This window comes from Molothrus ater, chromosome 4 (assembly GCF_012460135.2).
Source record: "Molothrus ater isolate BHLD 08-10-18 breed brown headed cowbird chromosome 4, BPBGC_Mater_1.1, whole genome shotgun sequence".
Lineage (NCBI taxonomy): Eukaryota > Metazoa > Chordata > Aves > Passeriformes > Icteridae > Molothrus > Molothrus ater.
In genome coordinates, this window is record NC_050481.2 from 31,190,828 (window position 1) to 31,212,000 (window position 21,173).

General features: G+C 36.8%; 1 protein-coding gene across 1 annotated transcript in view; it reads right to left on the reverse strand.

Annotated features, from left to right (window-relative positions):
• The window catches only part of PDGFC (platelet derived growth factor C), a 122,450-nt gene that overhangs the window by 41,150 nt on the left and 60,127 nt on the right, over positions 1–21,173 (reverse strand). The window contains exon 2 of the mRNA XM_036382963.2: positions 11,340–11,535. Coding sequence (XP_036238856.1) covers positions 11,340–11,535 — 196 coding nt within the window. The remainder of the gene's footprint in view (positions 1–11,339; positions 11,536–21,173) is intronic.

Genomic DNA, 21,173 nt, shown 5'->3' on the forward strand with positions numbered 1-21,173 from the left:
TCCTCTGGGATCCTAATAAAACCTTGGATTAACCCCTGCTAAGAGTCAGCCCTTTCTCTTCTGCCGATGTCTCTGGTGTCTCTTGTGCTGCAAAGGCCCCCAGCCCAGGTGCCCTCAGCACCCTCGGGGCACACACAGAGAGTGTCTCCCTGCCAGCCCAGGTGCCCTCAGTACCCTCGGGGCACACACAGAGAGTGTCTCCCCGCCAGCCCAGGTGCCCTCAGTACCCTCGGGGCACACACCGTCTCCCTGCTGTCGGGGCTGCCCCCCGGTCTCTGCCGACTCAGGACTGGCCCAGGGCTCCTGAGAGGCTCGCAGAGGGACCGAGACAATACAGTAAATAAAAAAGATTTTCCACAAAATTAGAAGTTACTTGGACAGGTTATTTTTCAAGGACTAAAGATGAGTAACATTACAAGAAACCCTTTCCTGTACCATTTCACCTCCAACTGTCTACTTTGTGCTATTCACTGGGCCTCCTTAGTATTCTGCACCAGTTATGAACTAAATAATAACACACACAACAAAAAATGGTAATTGGACAAAGTATTTTACTGTTTTGTACAGCAGTACTTCTATTATTTGCTATGTCTTCTGCTATGCAAGATATTACCTGTATTATAATTATTATTATTATTATGTTACATTAAAACATTTTGTGGAAATGAACACCAAAGTTCAGGGTGTCCTGCTGCACTGGACACTACACTCTCCAAAGCACTTTTGCCTTCATAAAGATGCAGCTGCTGTCTCTCCTCCCAGAGTGAATCAGCTTAATAAGTATCCTGCACTGTACAGTACTTCACATTCCAGATTTTGGAGAACTAAATGCCTCACCAAATTTTTCCCAGGACTCCTCTGTAAAGTCTGGTATATTTTATCTTGGGAATTACAGCAATCATAATAAATCACATATTCCTACTGTACAGATCAGCAATTTGTAGAAGACCAAAAGCTCTAATGGACCTTAGAGTTCCCATTTAGAGCCAAGGCCGTAAAGCACTATTTCTAAGCCACTGTAATAATAGTTCTTCCTCTACTCACACTGTTCACAGTGGTCAATGTATCTGTTCCAGCTTCTGTGAATCCACAAACATATATTGCCATTGTTTTTCAAGCAGCATTACAAATATTTATTCTAGTATCCCAACGAGTAATTTCTTCTTTAAGCACTCTCCAAGACATGCCAGGATATAAATCCTGGAATGCAGCAATGGCTCCATTCAATGATGTGCAAACTACTGGCTAAGCAATATTCAAAAGTATAGTTTTTGGTGAAAAAAACCATAAGGAGCATAAGGGGCATTTTTATCAACGTGAAGATTCTGCCAGGGCAGCGCAGGCTGCTTCCCTTCCCCTCAAGCAGCCTCTGATATTAGAACACCATTACATGCCTGGCTAAGTTCCTCACATTCCCTTCCCCTCCTCCTGCCTACTTCAGGGGAGGCTGGGGCTCTATCTATGTTCATTTAAATGAAAATACCTTTATTTTCTTTAGCTCACAATAACATATGGCCTCTTGGCAGCTACACCTGCACACAGGAATTACCAATCCAGGACAGAGCAGTTGTCACAAAGTCTGACATCCCGCTTCAGGACAGGCTAGTAATTGCTACTTAAACAGAATGTGAAAAAACCCTGTAATGTAACAGACCAGTCTGCATGAGCGAGAAAAAAAATGTATTCCCAATCCTAGCAGGAGATCACTTTTCACTTTTCACCTAAGGAGTGTAAGAAATTTGCTCTCACTTCAGTTTTACTAGTTAGAAATTGATGGTCATAGAATTATGCAAATCTATTTTCCATCCAGCCACAGTATATGAATCAAAGCCTAGCCTGAAGAGAAATGTCTTAATAATTGGTGCAACAGTGCTGGTATCCCTCTTCACATGCTACTTCAGAAAATGAGATGATCTAGTAATTTTATCTTATAAAACCCCTATAATACTCCCATATGACCACCTAATATTTTTTACAATAATGCATCTTTCTTTCCACAGTTTCTGATGCACATGCATCTTCTCAGATGTCCTGATGATCAGACTGATGTAAATTGCATTTCATTTGATTTCTACTTTATCCTAATGGAGCATCATTGAGTGCAAGACTGGATTTGTTACTAACTTGTCTGACTGAAAATATTTGCTGGTAACGCTGACTACAATTGCATGTGAAAAACATACTTTGCTAAAATGTTGATGAAGCAAGGACAGCGTTTAGGAAGAGAGCAAGTGGAGAAAGGTAAAAGGAAAAGCTGCACAATAAGTGAAGAAACACACTGTCCATCTAGGAACAGGAGAGTTGGAATGTCTGCTATTCCTGTTTAATCCTGCTTATACACTTGATGGTGAGTCTAATATTGTAACTGTACTTAGACTTTTAGTAATCCGAAAACATCAGGAAGGGAGTGTATGCTATGCTTAAACTGACGTATTTAGACACTACATGGGCTAACTTTAGATTATTTTGCTGGTCCTGACTCTGCAGCTTGCAGAGTCTCATCATCAGGGGCTAAACTGAGCCTCACCAGAAACCACAGGTGGCTACAGGGTCCGTCTGTGTCCCTGAGCTCAGGTGATGGTGGCTCACAGTATGTTCTTCTGCCCCTGCAAGTAGAGATTTCCTTCTGTATTTTAATTAGTGGAAGGGTGAGAGCAGGAGAACTCCATCAATAACAATGCTGCCAGAACACCTTAGAAAGAAGCAAGACCCATCAGTTCCACATTCACAGAAAATAATTTCAGTCTCCACCATTAGAAACACTGCCAGCAACGGTAACATAAAACAATTTCAGAAGCAATAAATTAGGATTAGGGTCGTTTACAAAAATATTTTGATAGTGGGGGCACAGTTTACTTTATTCAAACACCTTGCTTGAGATGAGAGGACCAGGAAGAAATTTTAAGAAGCCTAAATTTTTTTAGGTCAATGACTGTAGTCTCTGGTGTGAAAAAGGAGTAAGGGATTATGTCAACTGCCACTTATCAGCAATCATTCTCCTACACAGTCATCCAGGCTGTGAAAACAGGCATCAAATTACTTCCAAAATAATATCTATTATAGTGTCCTCTAGAAACAGTGGATACTAAAAATGAATGCTGCCTTTACAGAAATTAAGGGAAAAAGTGGGTGGTGAGAATGCAGTCTCCAGGTTTGTGCAGAGTGCCCTTCTGATCACCTGTGCTCTGCTGTCCTCCCATTCCACCCAGAGAAGCATCTCTCTCACTTTTCCTTTCTTATGTTCTATGCTGATTTGCTTAGAGAATATAGTTTTGCAGCTTTAAGCCCTTTCTGTACAGTAGAAGAGTTTACTCTTCTTGAAGCCTCAGAAATGTGTGTTACAGAGTAGCCTCAGTTATAATCACTCTGAGCTTTGCTTTCCTGATTTGATTTTATCCTCTTTTATTGCCTGTGATATCTGCTTTGTCACACTTATAAATCTCTTATCATGAGAATGGTTTTAAGCAGCTTTTAATAAGCAGTAGAGAATCCAAAATAAAGGATATACTTCTGGATACTCTACACACCTCTGCCACACTGGAAACAGTGGACAGCAGCTAAACCAAAAGGATGGGACCAGCTGAAAGATGAGTTAATGTTTGAACTATGTGGAATGTTTTTTCTGGAATCATGCAATATCATAAAGGAAGGTATTTCTAAAAAAACCGCAAATAAGCCAAACCACCAAAAACCAACAACAAAACAACAATAACAATAAAGTCCCACTATAGTTCTGATCAATGAAATCAGAATAGAGAAAAAACAGATCCAGATATTTTTTTATGAAAAAAAATCCACTCTTTTTTTTCTTTAAAACACTAAGAAAGCAGGAAGCATAAGTTTGTTGGATTCTTCATTAGAATTCTATTCATTAAACTGAAATAATATTGTTACATTGCAACTCACATGAGAGAAATAACTTTTGTAGTACAAAACTATTTTCTTTACATATAAAAGAAGAACTTTTAGATAATCAGAGGACTCTGCTCCTAAATCAATATAACTTCTAACAAATTTTGATCCCCATCCTTATCCATTTAGCATCCAAACTTCTCTTGCACTAGCACTTACTTTTTAGTTCTCTTGCAAATGGATCAAACAATTAAAAATCAAACCATAAAAAACCACTCCACAAACATCAGAAGAAATTACTCCATCAGCCTATATTGACACAAGTTTTATGTAATTTTCTACACACTGTTCCTAAAATGCCACCTTTCTGCCACTGATAAAACATCAATGCTGCTACAAAGGACTTCAGATTAAATTAGGTACTTCATGCTAATTCTCTGCCATCAGTATTTCAATAAAACCAAGGCACTTGAATGCTAGAACTCATCCCAACCATTTAAATTATATGTCCCCCTTTCAGACTGAATAAAAATGATTAACAAGTTATTTATGTGTTGAGAAAAAAATTAAATATTTTCTATTGAGGAATGAGAGTTCATATGCTTTTTATAACCCTGTATATTACTGAATCATTCATTTCCAAATGGATCTGAGTCACAGAACAGAGTTATAATAAATTTTAACTCAGTTATTTTTGCAGAAGTTACAGCCAATTATGAGACACTTCAGTATGACTTATATGTAGAGTCACCGAAACAGAGCCCAGCCCACCCACATGTCAAATCTCACAGAATTACAGAATGTTCTGAGTTGGAAGAGACCCACAAAGGTCATAGAGTCCAACTCCTGGCCCTGCACAGGATCATCCCTAAGAGTCACATCCTGTGCCCAAGCACATTGTCCAAACATCTACTGAGCTCTGTCAGGCTGGTGCTGTGACCAATTCCCTGGGGAGCTGCTCCAGTGCCTGATCACCCTCTGGGTGAGGAACCTTTTCCTAATATCCAACCTAAACCTCCCCTGACACAACTTCAGGCCTTTCCCTCGGGTCCCATGGTTGGTCACCACAGAAAGAGATCAGTGTCTGCACCCCTTCTGCTCACGAGGTAGTTGTAACTGCAATGAGGTCTCCTCTTCTCCAGGCTGAACAGGCCAAGTGACCTCAGCAGCTCTGCACACAGCTTCCCATCCAGAGCCTTCCCCATCCTTTATGACCCTCTTCTGGACACTCACTAATAGCTTTTTTATTTTTTTTAATTTTTATATTGTGGCACCCAAAACTGCCACAATGTTCAAGGTGAGGTTGTCCCAGAGCAGAGCAGAGCAGGAAAATCCCCTCCTTTGCCCAGCTGGTGATGCTGTGCCTGATGCCCCCCAGGACAGGGCTGGCCCTCCTGGCTGCTGGGGCACTGCTGACTCAGGTTTAACTTCAACCAGCATCCCCAGCTCCCTTTCCATGGCACTGCTCTCCAGCATCTCAATCCCCAGTCTGTCTGTACACCCAGAGTTGCCACACCTCAGGTGCAGAATCCAGCACTTGCCCTTGTTGAACATCAAATCATTGGAGATTATCTCATAAAAAAGCAGGTGGTTAAAATTGAACATACTGTAATTCTAAGGCAACAGCTGTAAGAAGAGAGTTTTAAGGGTTAGTCTTCACTATAACTTTCATATCTGCTTTCAGGATTCTGTGGGTTTTGGTACTCAGTGTTTTGGAGGTTTTCCCAGTTTGAAGCCTTAAAATTTCTGGGGACTCTTTTCTGAATTCTCAAATAAAGGTGGCAGCAGCAACCCTTTCACTTTCAGAAAAATGTGAGGAAGCAGTAAAAATCCCAGCAGCCCAGCTACTTAGCAACATGAGTCACCATGAACATTGCATCAATTCCACTTTAAATAGAGAGTTCACTTAAAGGTCCTTATCCAGTTATTCAAAGCCAACTTGAACTTTGTACTTACTCAGGAGATAACTTCACCCTCTGTAACCACAGTCAATGAGAAGAATTTTAACACTGATAGTAAAGTCAGCCCATCAATTGTGTCTAGAAAACAATTTTCTTGGGAACTAGATTTTGATAAGGAACGTGTTGCCCTTAAAAGCCCCAGAAGTAATACTTGCTTTATGTGAAGAGTTATATTTCTTTCACAAATCTGTGCTTGATATTGGTGTGGTCTTCACACATACACCAACATTGACTCTACAATGCACCAAGGTAGAACAAGAAAAACAACCTGCCCTAGGGGGCAGGGTGTGGGATGGAGTTTCTTCTGAATAGATGCTGATATTATCCTTTCATGCATGCACTCTCTTGATGCTGCAAGGTGCTTCCATACAAAGGAGCAAAACAGAAGCAAATTTTTTTTACTGAAGCATTAGAAAGTCACTGTTACGCATCCATATTTTACTCCACATATTAGACACTGTAATAATGACAAGAAACAAAGTTCCATACGGTGCAAGTAACTCATTGTGTCTTATATTACACAGAAAGGTCTGTTTGGAAAATTATATTAAAAAATGTTTAGTCTTTTTATTGTGTTTACTGTAAATTATAACTGTCTAGTATTAATTTGAAACAAATTATGCAAAAAAAAGGTAAAAAACACTGCTAAGCAAACATTTTCCTTCTTCACAGGCACAGAAGAAAGACGGTGTGCATGTTTCCTCTTTAATACACCTTTTTCCATGTTGTCAGACTAAGTCAAATCTTCTAATTCTTTAATTATTATAAACAATTTCCTAACAACACATTCATTAGGAACCCATATGTCTGTTGAAGCAGTCTGCATTACAGCTTCTACCACAGAATCTTGATGTTCCATGAATAGAAGGCAATAACTCAGTCACAACAGATGTGCAGTGAAGGAAAGCAGCCTAAGGATACACGGAAAGGGGAGGTCGTGAATTTAATACATGTGGCACTGAATAATAAAGCATCATCCCAAGAATCCTCAGAGGAAGAATATTCCCAGGATTAAAAAATTAAGTATTGAATTTGACAGGAAGAGGAAAACCAAGTCATACAGACTTTACCCTATGTTAGCACTGATGGCTGCCTCCAGCTTAACTAATTTTCTGCAGGAAAAAGTTCCACAAATTACACATATCAAGCAGACAAGCTTTTAAGTCTCCTTCAAAACATTGTAGGTTAATGCTTTACTTATACATGTAAATGAACAGACTCACATCTGCAGCTGCTAAATGCCTCCCTTCCCCCTAAACTATAGTTGATAATTTAAATTACTAGAGGGCTAAAGAGAGTTGGAAATTAGTGTAACCATCCTAAAATGAAGATGTTGCTAAAATGGTATTTATTATTCTACTAGCAGTTAGTTCCACAGCCTTTTACTTGTGCATTTTATTCTTATCACCTTATCTACAGTAATTGCACTTTGGATTTGTAACACATTTCTGTGTTTTATTATATCTAATAAAATTCAGACTGTAATCATCAGATGATTAGAAAGAACAGCTGCAACCACTACTCAGATGAACAACTAGAGCCACTCCATGCACAGGGAGAGAGCAAGTTTGAGACATGCTCCTGATGGAAGAAAGATTCTTTCCTCTCCCTTTCCTATTCGTGCCTTGCACTGTAATGCTCCAACCAACTCACATCATCAGACTTCCCTTCAAGGTCAAGTGTAATATCCGTGCTCTCGCTGGAAGAAAGCTAAATCTATGTCTTCCTGTCACAGAGGAGTTAATCATAAAGCTGTTATCACTTCATGTTCTTATTGACAGAAAGTAACGAATTTGAACAACAAGCAACAGCTGAGCAAAAGTCAGTTTTTGGTCAAGAAGAGTTATGGCAGCTCCCTGGCAATAGGAGCTGTCTGGCACAGGAGTCTAATGGCTTTATGATTAAAACAGGATTGAGGGGATACGAGCATGAAAATAATGACCTGTCATATCAGCTACCATATCAACTGCAGAAAAACTGCATTTTCATTTCATGAGAAAGGGCAGGCATACGCAATCCAAATTCTCCATGCCTCTGCTAGAAATTCACTGCCACTTTTATCATGTAAACAGTACTGCACAGAACACCCAAGAGTTACATCCTTCTCCTTTTTGTTTGGCTGGTTTGAAGGGGGATTTTTTTGCTTGTAACATTTTTCTTTTGCAAGTCACCACTGAAATTATTGTAATATTGTAGAGATTTATATATCCCTACTGTCAACCAATGACCTACACCTCTTCTAGACACATGTATGGATCTAGTTTCCAAAAATAAGTGGAGTTTGTTGTAGTTCCCTTTGGAAAGGACACAGTGGGATTATTAACATTTTGTCCATAGGAAGGATGAAGTGCAGATGAAGTAGAACTATTGTGAAAAAAAAAAAAAACAAAAATCAAAAAACATTGACTATTTTTAAAGGAATGAAAACATAATGTGCCTGAATTTCAAGTACATCACCATTGTAAACCAGTATAAAAATCACTTGGTTAAATACAGGCAAAATATCAGAATTTTATTCTAAAAACCCTACAATTTAAATTTACACAGCAATCATACTTAAGACTGCTGAGGATTAGCAGAATGCACTTTAGTGCACTTTAATACAGATGAGGCTGAGTCAGAAGGGCTGGCCTTAACAGAATTTTTTGTAAAGCAAATTTGCTACATTAGTAAATACTATAAGTTGAATTGCAAGTAAAAAGTGAGTGGAAAAAAAAAAAAGCCATGCAGGATCACTTTGATTTGCATTTAGGAAAATATTTGAAGCAGAGCCTAGACTGGTATCTGCAAAAGTCTGTAAAATGTGATATTTGCTCTAGATTAAAAGACTTCACTGAATAGCCTGAAATGTCAGAACTGACTTTGAAGAAACCCAAGGTCAGGTACAAGAAAAAACTTGCCATAGCTTCAGGATACATCTATGACATTTTTTAGTCACCACTACTATTTTATTCCTGTTATAGAACTATATTAAGCAAAAAACACTTGTAACAACTGGATATGCTTGAGTTTCATTTTTCTCCAAATTATGAGTAATATTTGAATTACTATGAGATGTATGTAAAAACTGCTAATTATCTTAAGCTGATATACTCCAGAACATTCTCTCATTGGCCCTATGAGCTGACACCACGGGGCACCACAGTCTGCAGAGATGATGGAGAAAGTTCTGGCATTACCCAGAATGAGCAGCTTAAGAAACAGGTGAGAGAGAGACTGAAAACTGTGACAATGACCACAGCTGGTAACTCATGATGTTGTCTCACACACTACAGAAGGGAGAAAATGATATCCTGATACACACTGTATGCTGCATAGAAAGTCTAATGTTTCCTGGCTGCAGTTTTTACTTAGTTTCAGTCATATGTCAGAGCCAAAGGTATAGAATTATAAGAGATTAAACTTCATGATGTTTCATTCTGTCCTTTGTCATATAAACTTGCTTTTGGAGAAATGGTTGAGCACTCTACATCAACAGCACTGATTTGTGTGTTTCAAGATGGCAGAAACACAGTATAGTAATAAATACTATGAGATATAGTCAATAAAAAAACCCTTAGTTTTTCTACAGAAAGTATTGGAAGAAGTATAAATAATTTTATTAGGAACCCTAAGGGTTAGAAATGCAAGATGTAACTCATAAAGAGATATTACTCAGGTAACTGGTAACTTCTTTGACCTGTGTGGAATTATTTTACATATTTAATCTGTCTCTTAGTGATTTCCTCAACTTGTTAGTTATTTATACTCCCTTTACATCAAACAATGTCCAATTTCTCTTCCTTTACTGAACTTGCTATTGAAATTAAAGTTCAGAGGAATCCTAGAGTTAAAATCAAAAATATAAATCTTTTCCAGAGAGAAATATAACTCTCCTTTTAATCTTCCAAGCCAAAAAGCCCAGTATTTTTTCAGCAGGACACATATCAGGAATTGCAGTCATACAACTTGCTGGTATCCCTGCACAAATATGGGCATGATAAGATTCTGAGTGACTTGCTACTGTTTCTTAATTTGTCAGTCTTTTTGTATTTAGCATTTCTTTACTTTAAATAAATCTACTCACAATTAAAATACTATTCTAGTTATTATAAAATATTTTAACTTATCTTCTCTTTTTGCAAGTGGATGAATGAGTCACCCTACCTGGATTTTCTTTTACTTGCCACTTCACTCTGCCATATGCAAAGAAAAGAAAAAGCAAGCTAAGTTTTTACTTGAAGAAGAAAAGACTTATTGTGCAAAGGGAGAGCACTCATTCAAGAAAACCTACGTTTTTAGTTGTTAGTATAGTACTGATATGGCCTTGGTAATTACTTCCTTTAGAATTATGAGAAAAAGATATTTATCTATCTGTTATAAACACCTTCTCCCAAACTAAGGAAAAGTGCAAAAATAACCTCTAAAAAATTCAAATTTGTTATTAAAAGTTGATACATGTAAAACCAATGGAATAACAGTTAATTAGAAAAACTGAAAACAAGAATCAAGTCAAATGTGTGTATGATGCACACAAAAATAAAAAACAAACCAGAAAAACAAAAACAACCCAAAAAATTACTTTGAAACAAAAATCTTGTGTGAAGTACTTCTCCAGGAAGACATCAAAGGAGAAAATGCCATTTAAATAATATACTTTATTTAATTTACTGAAGAGTCCAGACAATGTACCACTATTCACACATCAGGACTTTTTATGATGTGTTGCTGAGATGTCAGACAAATATAGGATACAAGAGTTTAGGGTCTCTCCTCTTTCGCCCTCCCACAGGAAATATCATTCCTACTTCCTCACAAACCATCCAAAACTTTATCAACCACATGGCTTGGTTCAGAACTACATCTGTGCTGATGCCTGTTATGTCACAACTGTTTCTCTCCCAAATTACAAAGCTTTCAGCTGCAAATCCTGGAAGGAAACAGAGATTCCACAAGTCCTACAGAAACGTTTGCCAGTGATTGAGCATGCAGATGCTTATTGAAGCCAGGAGAAAAACAGTACCACTGAAGAATGTCAATTAGCACAGTACTTTAAGTGCTGTTTTTCATAGATAACTTGACAACTTAAGGCCATTAAAATATTGTAGAGTAGCGTGTAGGGGTGTCTTAAGCAGCGGTGTAGTACTTTTTGTCATGACCTGAATTCTGCTTCAGGTAACTTACTCACCAGAATTTACTCTGTAAAAATTAGACATTCATCATTCTAACACTCTGTCAATAATATTTTCCCAGATGTCAAATCTTTCACTTGAGAAGGAGATTAAATATATCACATTTTTGTGTTGTAATATATCTATGGCCTAGATACTGAATGCAGAAGTAAAAATGGGAGCACCACAGAGCTTTCAAGCATGAAAACCTCCCCTAGCACTATAAAAGAAAATAATAAACCAATACTTGAAAAGATCTATTTTATACATAAATTAACATGCAGGTGTCGGTTTTGCAAAACTCAAGCAATACTTTTTTTCTTATCTCCAATCACATCCTTTCAAAATTTCCTAAGTGAAAGGGAAAGTAACTTACTTGCAAATGTCATCTTCTGGGTCCTCAAGCCCAAATCTTTCATCAAAAGTAAGTTGTATCCATACGTTTTCATCAAGTGCTACCAATCTCCACACTAGCACAGTGTTGCGTGGGTATGTGTGTGGAAACTTGGGGCTGTGAATACTCCCATTAGTAGTCACAGTAATTATCTTCTCATGGTGAGGGTCCTGCACACCTACAGGAAGGACAGAAAACAAAGGCATCAATACTCATTCCTTCTCCTTTTCCCAAAGTGTCAGTACAGTATGCACAGATAAAGACGTTTTTGTCTTGTTTGCTTTTCTTCATCTGGCAAGAATTTCTGCTTGAAAAGTCCATATAATAACAATAAGACAAGAGTTTTTCTAAAACCTGTATACTGTCAAATTGGTACTTCAGTCAGTAAATTATAGGAATTCTCAGAGGTAGCTATTAATAAATTTTGTAAAAAAATAAGGTCGTAGTTTTATACTGGAGATTTTATATTACTTTCTTTTCAGCTATTCATTGGGTTTTTTTCAGTTAGACATTTTACCTTATTTTTCTGACTTTTCTTTATAAACAGCATTCTCATGAACATTCATTTGAATTTATAAAAGGCATACATACTTCAATCTACTATGAAATTACACACTGCAATTGTATACCTCAATATAGCCATATATAAGGGTTGACAGCTAAATGAATGTAGTGCAAGAAAAGAAGGCTACAGACACACATTGCTATTTTAAAAGAATCAATCTATAATTAAATATAATTTAAAGTGTGATGAACTTTTGCCTTCTATTATTCTGGACTTGTGCCTTGTACTTTTGGTATGAAAATGGCAAATTTTCTTTTAAGTAGAATAGCTGCTTATATCGAGCTAATGGAGAGTGGTCTTGCCAACATCCACATACACTTGCAAAGGACTGACTGCATGTAATGCAGTAATAAGAAAAAAAGGCATGAAACCAGAATTCCTAATTTAGATACTTCATTGGATTTTTGTTAACTGAGTCACAAACATTTTTGTATAATGTACAGTCTGACAGCTGAGAGCTGCTTGCTAAACACAGGAGCCAACAATAATAAAAATTACTTTCCCAGAGATTAGTGCACCAGAGTGCTATTTCCAAAGCATTCAAAGGACCACCATTTCAGATAAACATGTCAAAGTGTGGTATCTGATGACATTATACTTAGTGGTACTTTTTGTTCTTAAAAACATAAACAGAATTAAAAAACATTATATATTTCACAACATATTAAAAAATGTTTTCTTTTGCATCATCAGGGCACTGATAATAACAGCACTGCAAGTAAGGACTGTAAATAGTCCAGTATCATGAATGAGAAGTCAATAAAAAAGGGGAAAGGAATGAAGACATATCTATTATTTAGTGAACTTCATCTCCAGTACCTTCAAGCTCCTCCATTTGTAATTGAAAAATATCTATTTGCTTTACACACAACAGTGTTACATGAACATATCAAATTTACACACACACCACTTGCTCCATTTCAAATATTTGCTTTCACACAGTGGAATTTCTTCTCTTACAAAAGAATTATTTTGTATGACTACAAAAACAAGTAATTGCTGTCACTGGAGAAGGAAGCTTGTTATTTCTCTTCAGCTAAGCTGCAATATTCATTTTTATCTGCTCTACAAAATTTTTACCAATGTACTTCAAAACTGTAGCTTTTTTCTACTGAGTTCATGTATGGTCTGAAAATTGCTTTTGAGTAGACTGTGAAAAGAACAGCTACCTGTGCATGGTTAAAATGAGACTATGGTTTTTGATCTTTGTGGAATGACTTTGCTATTCCCAGCTTTATTTTAGGTATAAATCAGTCCAAGTTACACTAAAAAGGCAGTAACAAGCTCACTCAGATTTACAGCAGTCAGCTGCAGAACTCCAAATCTATATACATTGCTGTTGTGGGCTCTCTGCCTTTCTATGAACAACCATGCTCATCCTGATGACCCTCCACTGTCAAAAAAAAAAAAAAGAAAAAAAAAAGAAAAAAATTATTACTGTAGAAACAGCATTGAAAAACTCTTGAAGCATCAGTTTAGGTGAGGACTGAGGTAGACAAGGCACCATCTCAGCCAGGAGACAACTGGGAAATGGGGACAGACAAGGACCAGAACAATGCATTTGCATCTTCAGTAAAAAGCTTCAGCAGATGATGAGCAACTGAGATTAACTTCAGGAGAAAGTCCTGGAAATGAGTCAAACTAGACAGGAAAAATCCCTGAGCTGACCTAGAGATACGACACGGTTACACTTATTAGGAAAGGACGGCACACACTTAACACAGCCTGAAGTTGAAGAATGAGTTGCCGCAGTCGTCTTTGAAGTGGTACAAGATGCTATCACCAGATTTATACATCCATCAGTGCAGAAAGTCTGCCCCTGAAATTACAAGATTCCAGTCATTCTGAAAGCACGGCAGTGCCTAACCCTTCCACCCATGTAGTAATGCAGATGAAAAACCACAGTATCACCAAACAGATCAGTAGATGCCACTGTAAACTGAAATTAAACCCACCGACTAGACAAGCTCATTCCTGCCTACTTCAAAGTAAGTCTCTTCCCCCATGGGCACAACACATTTCACAAAGATCAGCACTGACACTTTTTAAATATAGCAAATACCTCTTTCTTAGTACATTGTAATCTCTACATTTTAGCAAGGGTCATGGTTAAAACTCAGACAAATTGCATGCAGTTCAGGAGACAGAAGAGGAACTGCAGAAGAAGAGAGGAGCACCATGGGTGGAATAATGACCTCAGCACTGATTCACTTAAAAGGCCACACAGTACTGGAAAAATTAGTTTTTAAATCCTTTTGTTAAAACTACACTTTTCCCACAACAGGACAACTTATCACAGTTGCTTATCAATAGTACTGCTAATCACACAGTCTTAATATATATTATTTGGTTAATTTCATCTGATAGCCCTAAATTATGAAAAACAACTTTTAGGCCTTCAGTAAGAACATTAGCTCATGGGTGGTTATCACTGCTTAAAAAAAATAAAGCCAAATCCAAACATAAAAAAGTCTGAACTCCAAATATTTACCAATAAATATTAGAAATTTTTCAGATATACAGAAATGTTGCAGTTTGTGAATCTTCTCTTTTAAAACTGAGAAACAAAATGTGCCAGTAACTATTTGGTCATTACAACAGAACTTGAGTGGGAAACAGGGTTTTTTTAATTAATTGAAAGGATTTCCAGACTACATTCCCATATAATTTTTACAACACACCCATCTGTACAGAAACTGAGATTTTGTAAAAGAAATTCTTTAAAATTTAACATAACATGCTATTTCTTCCTCTTTCACTAGAATCTCAAGAAGCACTAAGCCTGCATTCAAAAGCAGTAACTCAAGCCATGCAGGGATACCTCTTTCTGTCCTGTCTCTGATTCAGTTGCCTCCAGGCACATCTTAGCTATTATTTGAATACAACAGTCAAAAGAAATTTAACTCTTTTTGCCAGGCACAAAAGAAAAACTGGAAAATCATCTGTTACTTGCAGAAATTGAAGACCAATACCTCTGTTCTATATTGTTTGCACATAAAAAGGCTATCAGGGCAAAGTCACTCAAAGCCATACAAATGCTGCTATGCAGAGACCTCTGGAGACCCCCAGTCCCAGCTCCTGCTTAGGTCACAGCTCCTGCTCACACCAGAGCAGCTCAGTCATTGGAGGGCTGGCATTTTCTAGACAATGCTCAAAGCCCCTCACACGTGGAAACTCCACAGTGCCTTGGGATAACTTGTTCCATTGCTGCACTGCCTCTCTAGGTAAGATGTTTTTTCCTAATATTAAATTTGATCCTCTCAGGCTGCAATTTTTTAGTCATGATTCTTTTGTTGGTTTGTGGGACTTTTTTGTTTATTTGTTTTGGTTTTTTTGGGGAGGTAAAGGGGGGTTGGGTTTTTGGATTTTTTGGTTATTTTTTGTTGTCTTTTTTTTTGTTGTGGTTTTTTGTTTGGTTCTGGGATTTTTTGATGTTGCTGGTTTTGGTGGGTTTTTTTTTTTTGTTTGTTTGTTTTTGTTTTGGGGTTTTTTTTTGTTTTGTTTTGGGGGGATTTTTTTGTTTTGTTTTGGTTTTTTTTGGTTTTTTTGTTGCCTTTTGGGTTTTTTTCAGGATTCATTCTGGTATAACCAGGAAGAGTTTAACTTGTCCATCCCTTGCAACTGCTCTTCAGGCAATTGGGGACCTGCTATGGCTGCCTCACAACCTTCTCTTCTCCTCAGACAAAACAAGCCCAGACTCCTCACTGTCCATCACTACCTGCCACCAGCCAGCTGAGCCTTCAAGCCTGGCCATCCAGCCAGTGTTCAACCTAACTAAGCAAGCAGTCTACTCTTCCCAAACTTTTGCTCAAGTTGCACAAGAAATGTTTTTGAAGATCACAGGGTTTGCTTTCATCATCAACTTTTCCAGTTGATGATGACTAAGAAAAAGAAAAGTTAATACTGACTTGCTGTATCTCCCAAGAGAGCTTCCCTAAGCAGTGTGGTCTGCAGCTTTTCTGGGATACATTTCTTGAGTTGGATCTTCTGTGAATTTTCCATTTTCACCTGCTTCTATGATACAGCTACCTATTTTAAGTCTTGACATGATTCTTCAAGTATTAGCAAGGAATTAGAAAGAGAGATGAACACTACCCACAGTACACACACATGCATGATCTGTCAACATCACAGCATGTTAAATTAAACCTCTAACTAGAAATCTGATCATTTGCACAGTTACACGTTACCCCAAATTAAAAAATTTAAGAATTGCAATTTATAAAGTATCATATGGATATAAAGTAACAAAGTAGGAACATGTAAGATAAATATTACATTTTGTTTACATTACTCCTCCCTCTGACACATACTTAACTCACACACTTGGAAAGACGTGAAAACATTCTACTTCACACAACTCAAGATGAATGTATAGAAGAACTTTATTTGCTTTTTTTAAATCCTAAAATTTAACCTATTCCTTTTTTCTTCAGTTACTATTTTGAGTTCAAACTTGTACTGTTACCTTAGGCACTGAATATCATACACTATTTGACTGCTGGCTAAAGATCTTTCTGCCTTTCACATTATGTTAAAAACTGAACACAGATGAAGTGAGCAGAGAAGAAAAAGTTCTCTAATTGATCTTCAGGAACCCTCAGTTTTGGCAGCTGGCTCAACGGGAAAGACAAAAGGAAGAAAAAGAAAGGGAGGACAGAGGGGTGGAGGGGGGGAAGACATCAATGGGTGGCAGAGCATGGAACTGCAGTAACAGATTTACTTAAGTTTCCACATAGCTGTGTTATTTAATGTCCTGCAGAAGATAATAATGACTAATCAGAAAGTAACAAACCTTTTTTGATTCCAAATTGCATCAAGAAACAGAAATGAATTTATACTTTTACTTTACAAGCTCATACTTTATAACCTTCAAGTATTCTGCCAGCATTTTGCCTAGTACTCTGGCTTCTGCTCAAAGAAGAGAACAGCAATTAAACAGGGGTGGTTTTTTGGTGGGGTTTTCTTGGTAGGGTTTTTTTTGGTTGGTTGGTTGGCTGGTTGTTGTTGTGGGTTTTTCTTTTTTCCTGCACAGTAAATCTCCTTGCATTAAAAGTAACCTCTTTTGAGATCTGTTTTCGGACCAAATTCTTTTGGAAGGCAGTCTTGGTCCTGAACTTCTCAATATCTTTTAAAACTAGATAAATACTACATTTTAGCCAAGATAAAGAATTCCTACTGCTAAATATTAGATGAGGTAACTTTTTGCTGTTATCACATGCTCAAAGATGTAATTATGGTAGAGTGTTTCAATAAGCGTTTATTCCAATGTCCACAGGTAAAGCCTTGGCTATATTGGCATCAATATTAAAGCCCCTGCTGACTTGAATATGAAAGGAATTCCATCTATGCTAAATATATAAACCTGTTAGAATTTTTTTTATAGTGGACTGATAATAATATGATCTGTTTTCTTTATCCTGAAAAAAATAGGATTATTATGAATTGCATATTCATAAGACAAATACATACACCGGTCATTCAAAAATTACCAAAGTAGTCTGTAATACAAAAATTAGCAGTTAAAGTTATTGTAAACATCCTTCTTTTCTCTTATGGATAAAATAAATACCAAGCTCATGCTTTTGATTTTTTTTTTTTGCTTTTTTTCTTGTCTCAGTGTTTTTTTGTCTAGTAAAATTATTATGCAATAACCATCACAGAACAGTCTCTAGTCAAGGATTTCTCCCTGTCTGTCCTCTAGCTTGAGTGACTGGAGTTGTCTTAGACAGAAGAGGCATCACTTAAGGAAAGAAAATTCTGGCCTCTTCCTAAGACCAATGCAATTAATATATTTATCAAAATAATCCACAAATATGATTTTTTATTTCTGGAGGTGCAAAGCTATAAAAAGAAAAGGATATCAAATGTCCAGCAGAAAGTGTTTTAGAAGTTTTAACGGCATATATTATAGTTACTTCCATTCCTTTTCTTTTTTTTTTTTTTTACTTTGAATGATTAGAATTCATTTACATTTTTGATCTCTGAATGTCAAAGCAGTACCTGAAAGTGTGACGACAAAAACAGAGCCACAACAAAATGAATGGAGAAAGGGTGGAAAAGAGAGAAAGAGAGGAGAAGAAAAGGGAAACAAGGTAAAAACCATCATTCTGAGTAGATCACTCCCCCTACTATGACAAGGACTGGCAGATAGTAAACAGCTCTATGATCAACAATATGCAGGGCAGACAACAAATGTAATCAGCCTAAATACCTGGCCTTCATTCTTCAACATATGAGCTCTTCATGACTTCTTCATCTTCCTGCAACAAGACCACTCTTAACATTTTTCTTTTCTGCTATATTTCAGAGCATCAATCTGCTACATAATTTTTTTATATTTTCCTATTTTCTCTTGCCCTAATGAAAGGGGAAGCATTTTAGGTAATCTCCACTCAAAAGTCCCTCTCTGCAAAATGATTTCAATTGAAAACTGTTGAAGCAGAAGCAAACCATAACAGTATGCAGGGACAGTTCCATTTTCCAGCTTCATTTCATGGAAAGCTAGAACATCAGGTTCAGTCTCCTTTAATAATGAACAGGTAAAATGGGTGGTCCTGAATGGTAACAAAACTCAGGAAGGGAAAGGCTTTTGAAAACTACCCACTTTAGTTTTAACTTTTAACTTAACACTTTGTTTTAACAAAAATGGCATGGGATAGAAGGAACTGCAAATCTCCTTGGAAAAGTACAACTTGCTCTCCATGAAAAATCTCAGTAGAAAAGACCTGCAGGAACATTTAATGCTGAGAGGGACTAGGAAGCAAACACAAACAGTTAACCAGGAAACCAGGAAAAGGTTTGCTCAGCTGGAGATATTTACATCTACTAAGAGATAACAAAGTTATTTATTTAGTTTATAAAGAAGAGGAAAAAAAAGTATTTTTAAACTCTCATGTGTTTGGGAGGTTTGGGTGAAGAAATATTAGTCCTTTCAAATCTGTAATCTTTCCATTTCTGTTACTAAAAATAATTGTTTCTTTTTTTCCTATGGGAACTGATTTAGAAAAGTTTTGAAAAACATAATTTAATTCTGACATGTAAACAAACATCAACAGGAAGTACAACTATAAATAGTATCTACAGCAACAACAGAAACACGAGTGAATATGAAAATAATCACATATAAATGTTCAAGCCCAGTGCTTCCAATTTGTTTTCAATTTTATTACGACAGTGCTTAGAAGCTACATCCAAAATTAGCTTTGTTAGTACTGGAGACCACACACATGCCCACACAGAATCAGCCAGCCTGTCTTGGAAAGCTCTAAAGTATGTACCAGTCGAGATAGGAAGGGACAGGGAAACAGAGCAGTATTTCCCTGATTTTCCAGACTGTGCAAGGCACAGAGTGGTTACAAGTGCAAGAAGATAACTTCAACAAAACAGTGAAATGAACCTGGATTTCCTTTCATCTCTGTTAAAAGCATTAGTTTCAATGCCATATATTAAAACCTGCTTGTAGCTCATTTCTTAATACTAGCTATGGCTCTTCATGTGCTTTTAAATTCATGTGATTCATGTCCTTTATAGAAAAAAATCTTTAAAAATTCTTTAAAATCCAAATAATTTGAAACTTGCACTTCTTGATCTTAAGTCAGACTTCGCTGAAAAGCAAGGCTTAATTTTATTACGCCCCTTTTCTTTATGGTGCCTTCAGTTTATATTGTGCAGCACTTGTTAGAGCAGATACTAGTAAACATTTGGGAAAAAGATTATCCATGGTCCATGTGGAATTCAGTCTGAATAAATAGACTCTATGGATACGGAATGTGTTAAACAGCTCTCTCTCATTTTAGGTATTATTCAGAATGAAAAAAATAATCCTAGACTGATCATGTTTCAATAGGTGGAAAGATAAAAAAAAAAGATAAAACTACACCCTAATCTTTAGAAACACCAGCCCTGATATGCTTTGGTTTGCTGTTTGCATTGTTTTGCTATTTGTATGGATTTTATCTTTTTAATTCTTTACACAGTGGAGTATGTTATAAATATAGCAATTCATTTATGAAGATCATCAGTAATAGTCCAAGTTCTGAAAAAAAAAGTGCTACCCAGTACCATATTGAAAAGCATTACTGTAAATACTTTTAGCCAAAAAACTACAGTGATGAAGTCCTGTAAGAGGAGACATAAAAGGAAACCAGAGCTTGAAGGGTTTGTGCACTACAACTGAAGGCAGGAATGCAGCACATGTAGGGCTAGTTTTACCTAGTTTACTCTTGCTAGTTTAGCAAGAGTAACTATAAGAATGAAGCCCATGTGGCATTCAGTTCACTATCAAAAATGCAGAGGGTCCTAAGCAAAACTCTTAGTACAGAAGTGACATTGCTACTGGAAACTCTAAAAACCAGCTGATAAGTCCCAGGCTTATCTCACATACACACAATTTGTACCTCCAGCATATTATTGTGTTAAAAAGGCAAGAGAAACAAAGAAAATATTATCAAGAAATCATTTGGCATCTCTTTATGTATTTTCTGAACTAGACTACACTATACTTCCAAATTCAGAGACACAAAAATGTTACATCTTTAATGTCCATTTAAGCAAAAAAATATTTTATCTGGTGTTAGCCTATTAAAACAGAGCTTTTGGAATAATATTATGTCTTCATCTTATTAAAATTTGATTCCTAGAAGATGATTTCACAGGAAGCAGTCATGTTTTATCAATACAGATCTGCAGAGATTAATACAATGTAACTGTTACTGAACTGGAAGACCTTCAGGCAGACAGAACTCAGTAAAAATCAAAATTGAAACATTCATTCCTAATGTCTTTGAAAGGAAGGTTAAATCATGCAACACTTAAGAGTATTTGCATGTGTGGAAGAAATTTAGAAAGGAAGCACAAATCCAGGTACAGCAGACAGTCTGTTGATCAGCAAGGACAAAATGAGAAAGTTTTGTAGAGTATAAAAATACCATATGGAGAACTAATACTTTTTACAGCTCTGTTATCATGCATCTCTGGTCCTGCTAGTTATTGAACTCGTGAATACGTGAAAACCAGAATCTGCTTTTATAGACAGGTCACAATGACAAGAATCTGATATTTAGACAAATTGATGAGAATTTTCTTAGGACAGAAAGATTTTCTAGTTTCAGGGAGACAACTCTTGCCATTCTCTCTAAATAAGTGAAACACTTTTCCTTTTCAGGTAATTGCAAGTGGTACGAGCCTAACTGGTCATTTAGTCCTTACTCTTCAGGGAAGACAGATGAACAATAACATCACATTTCCAA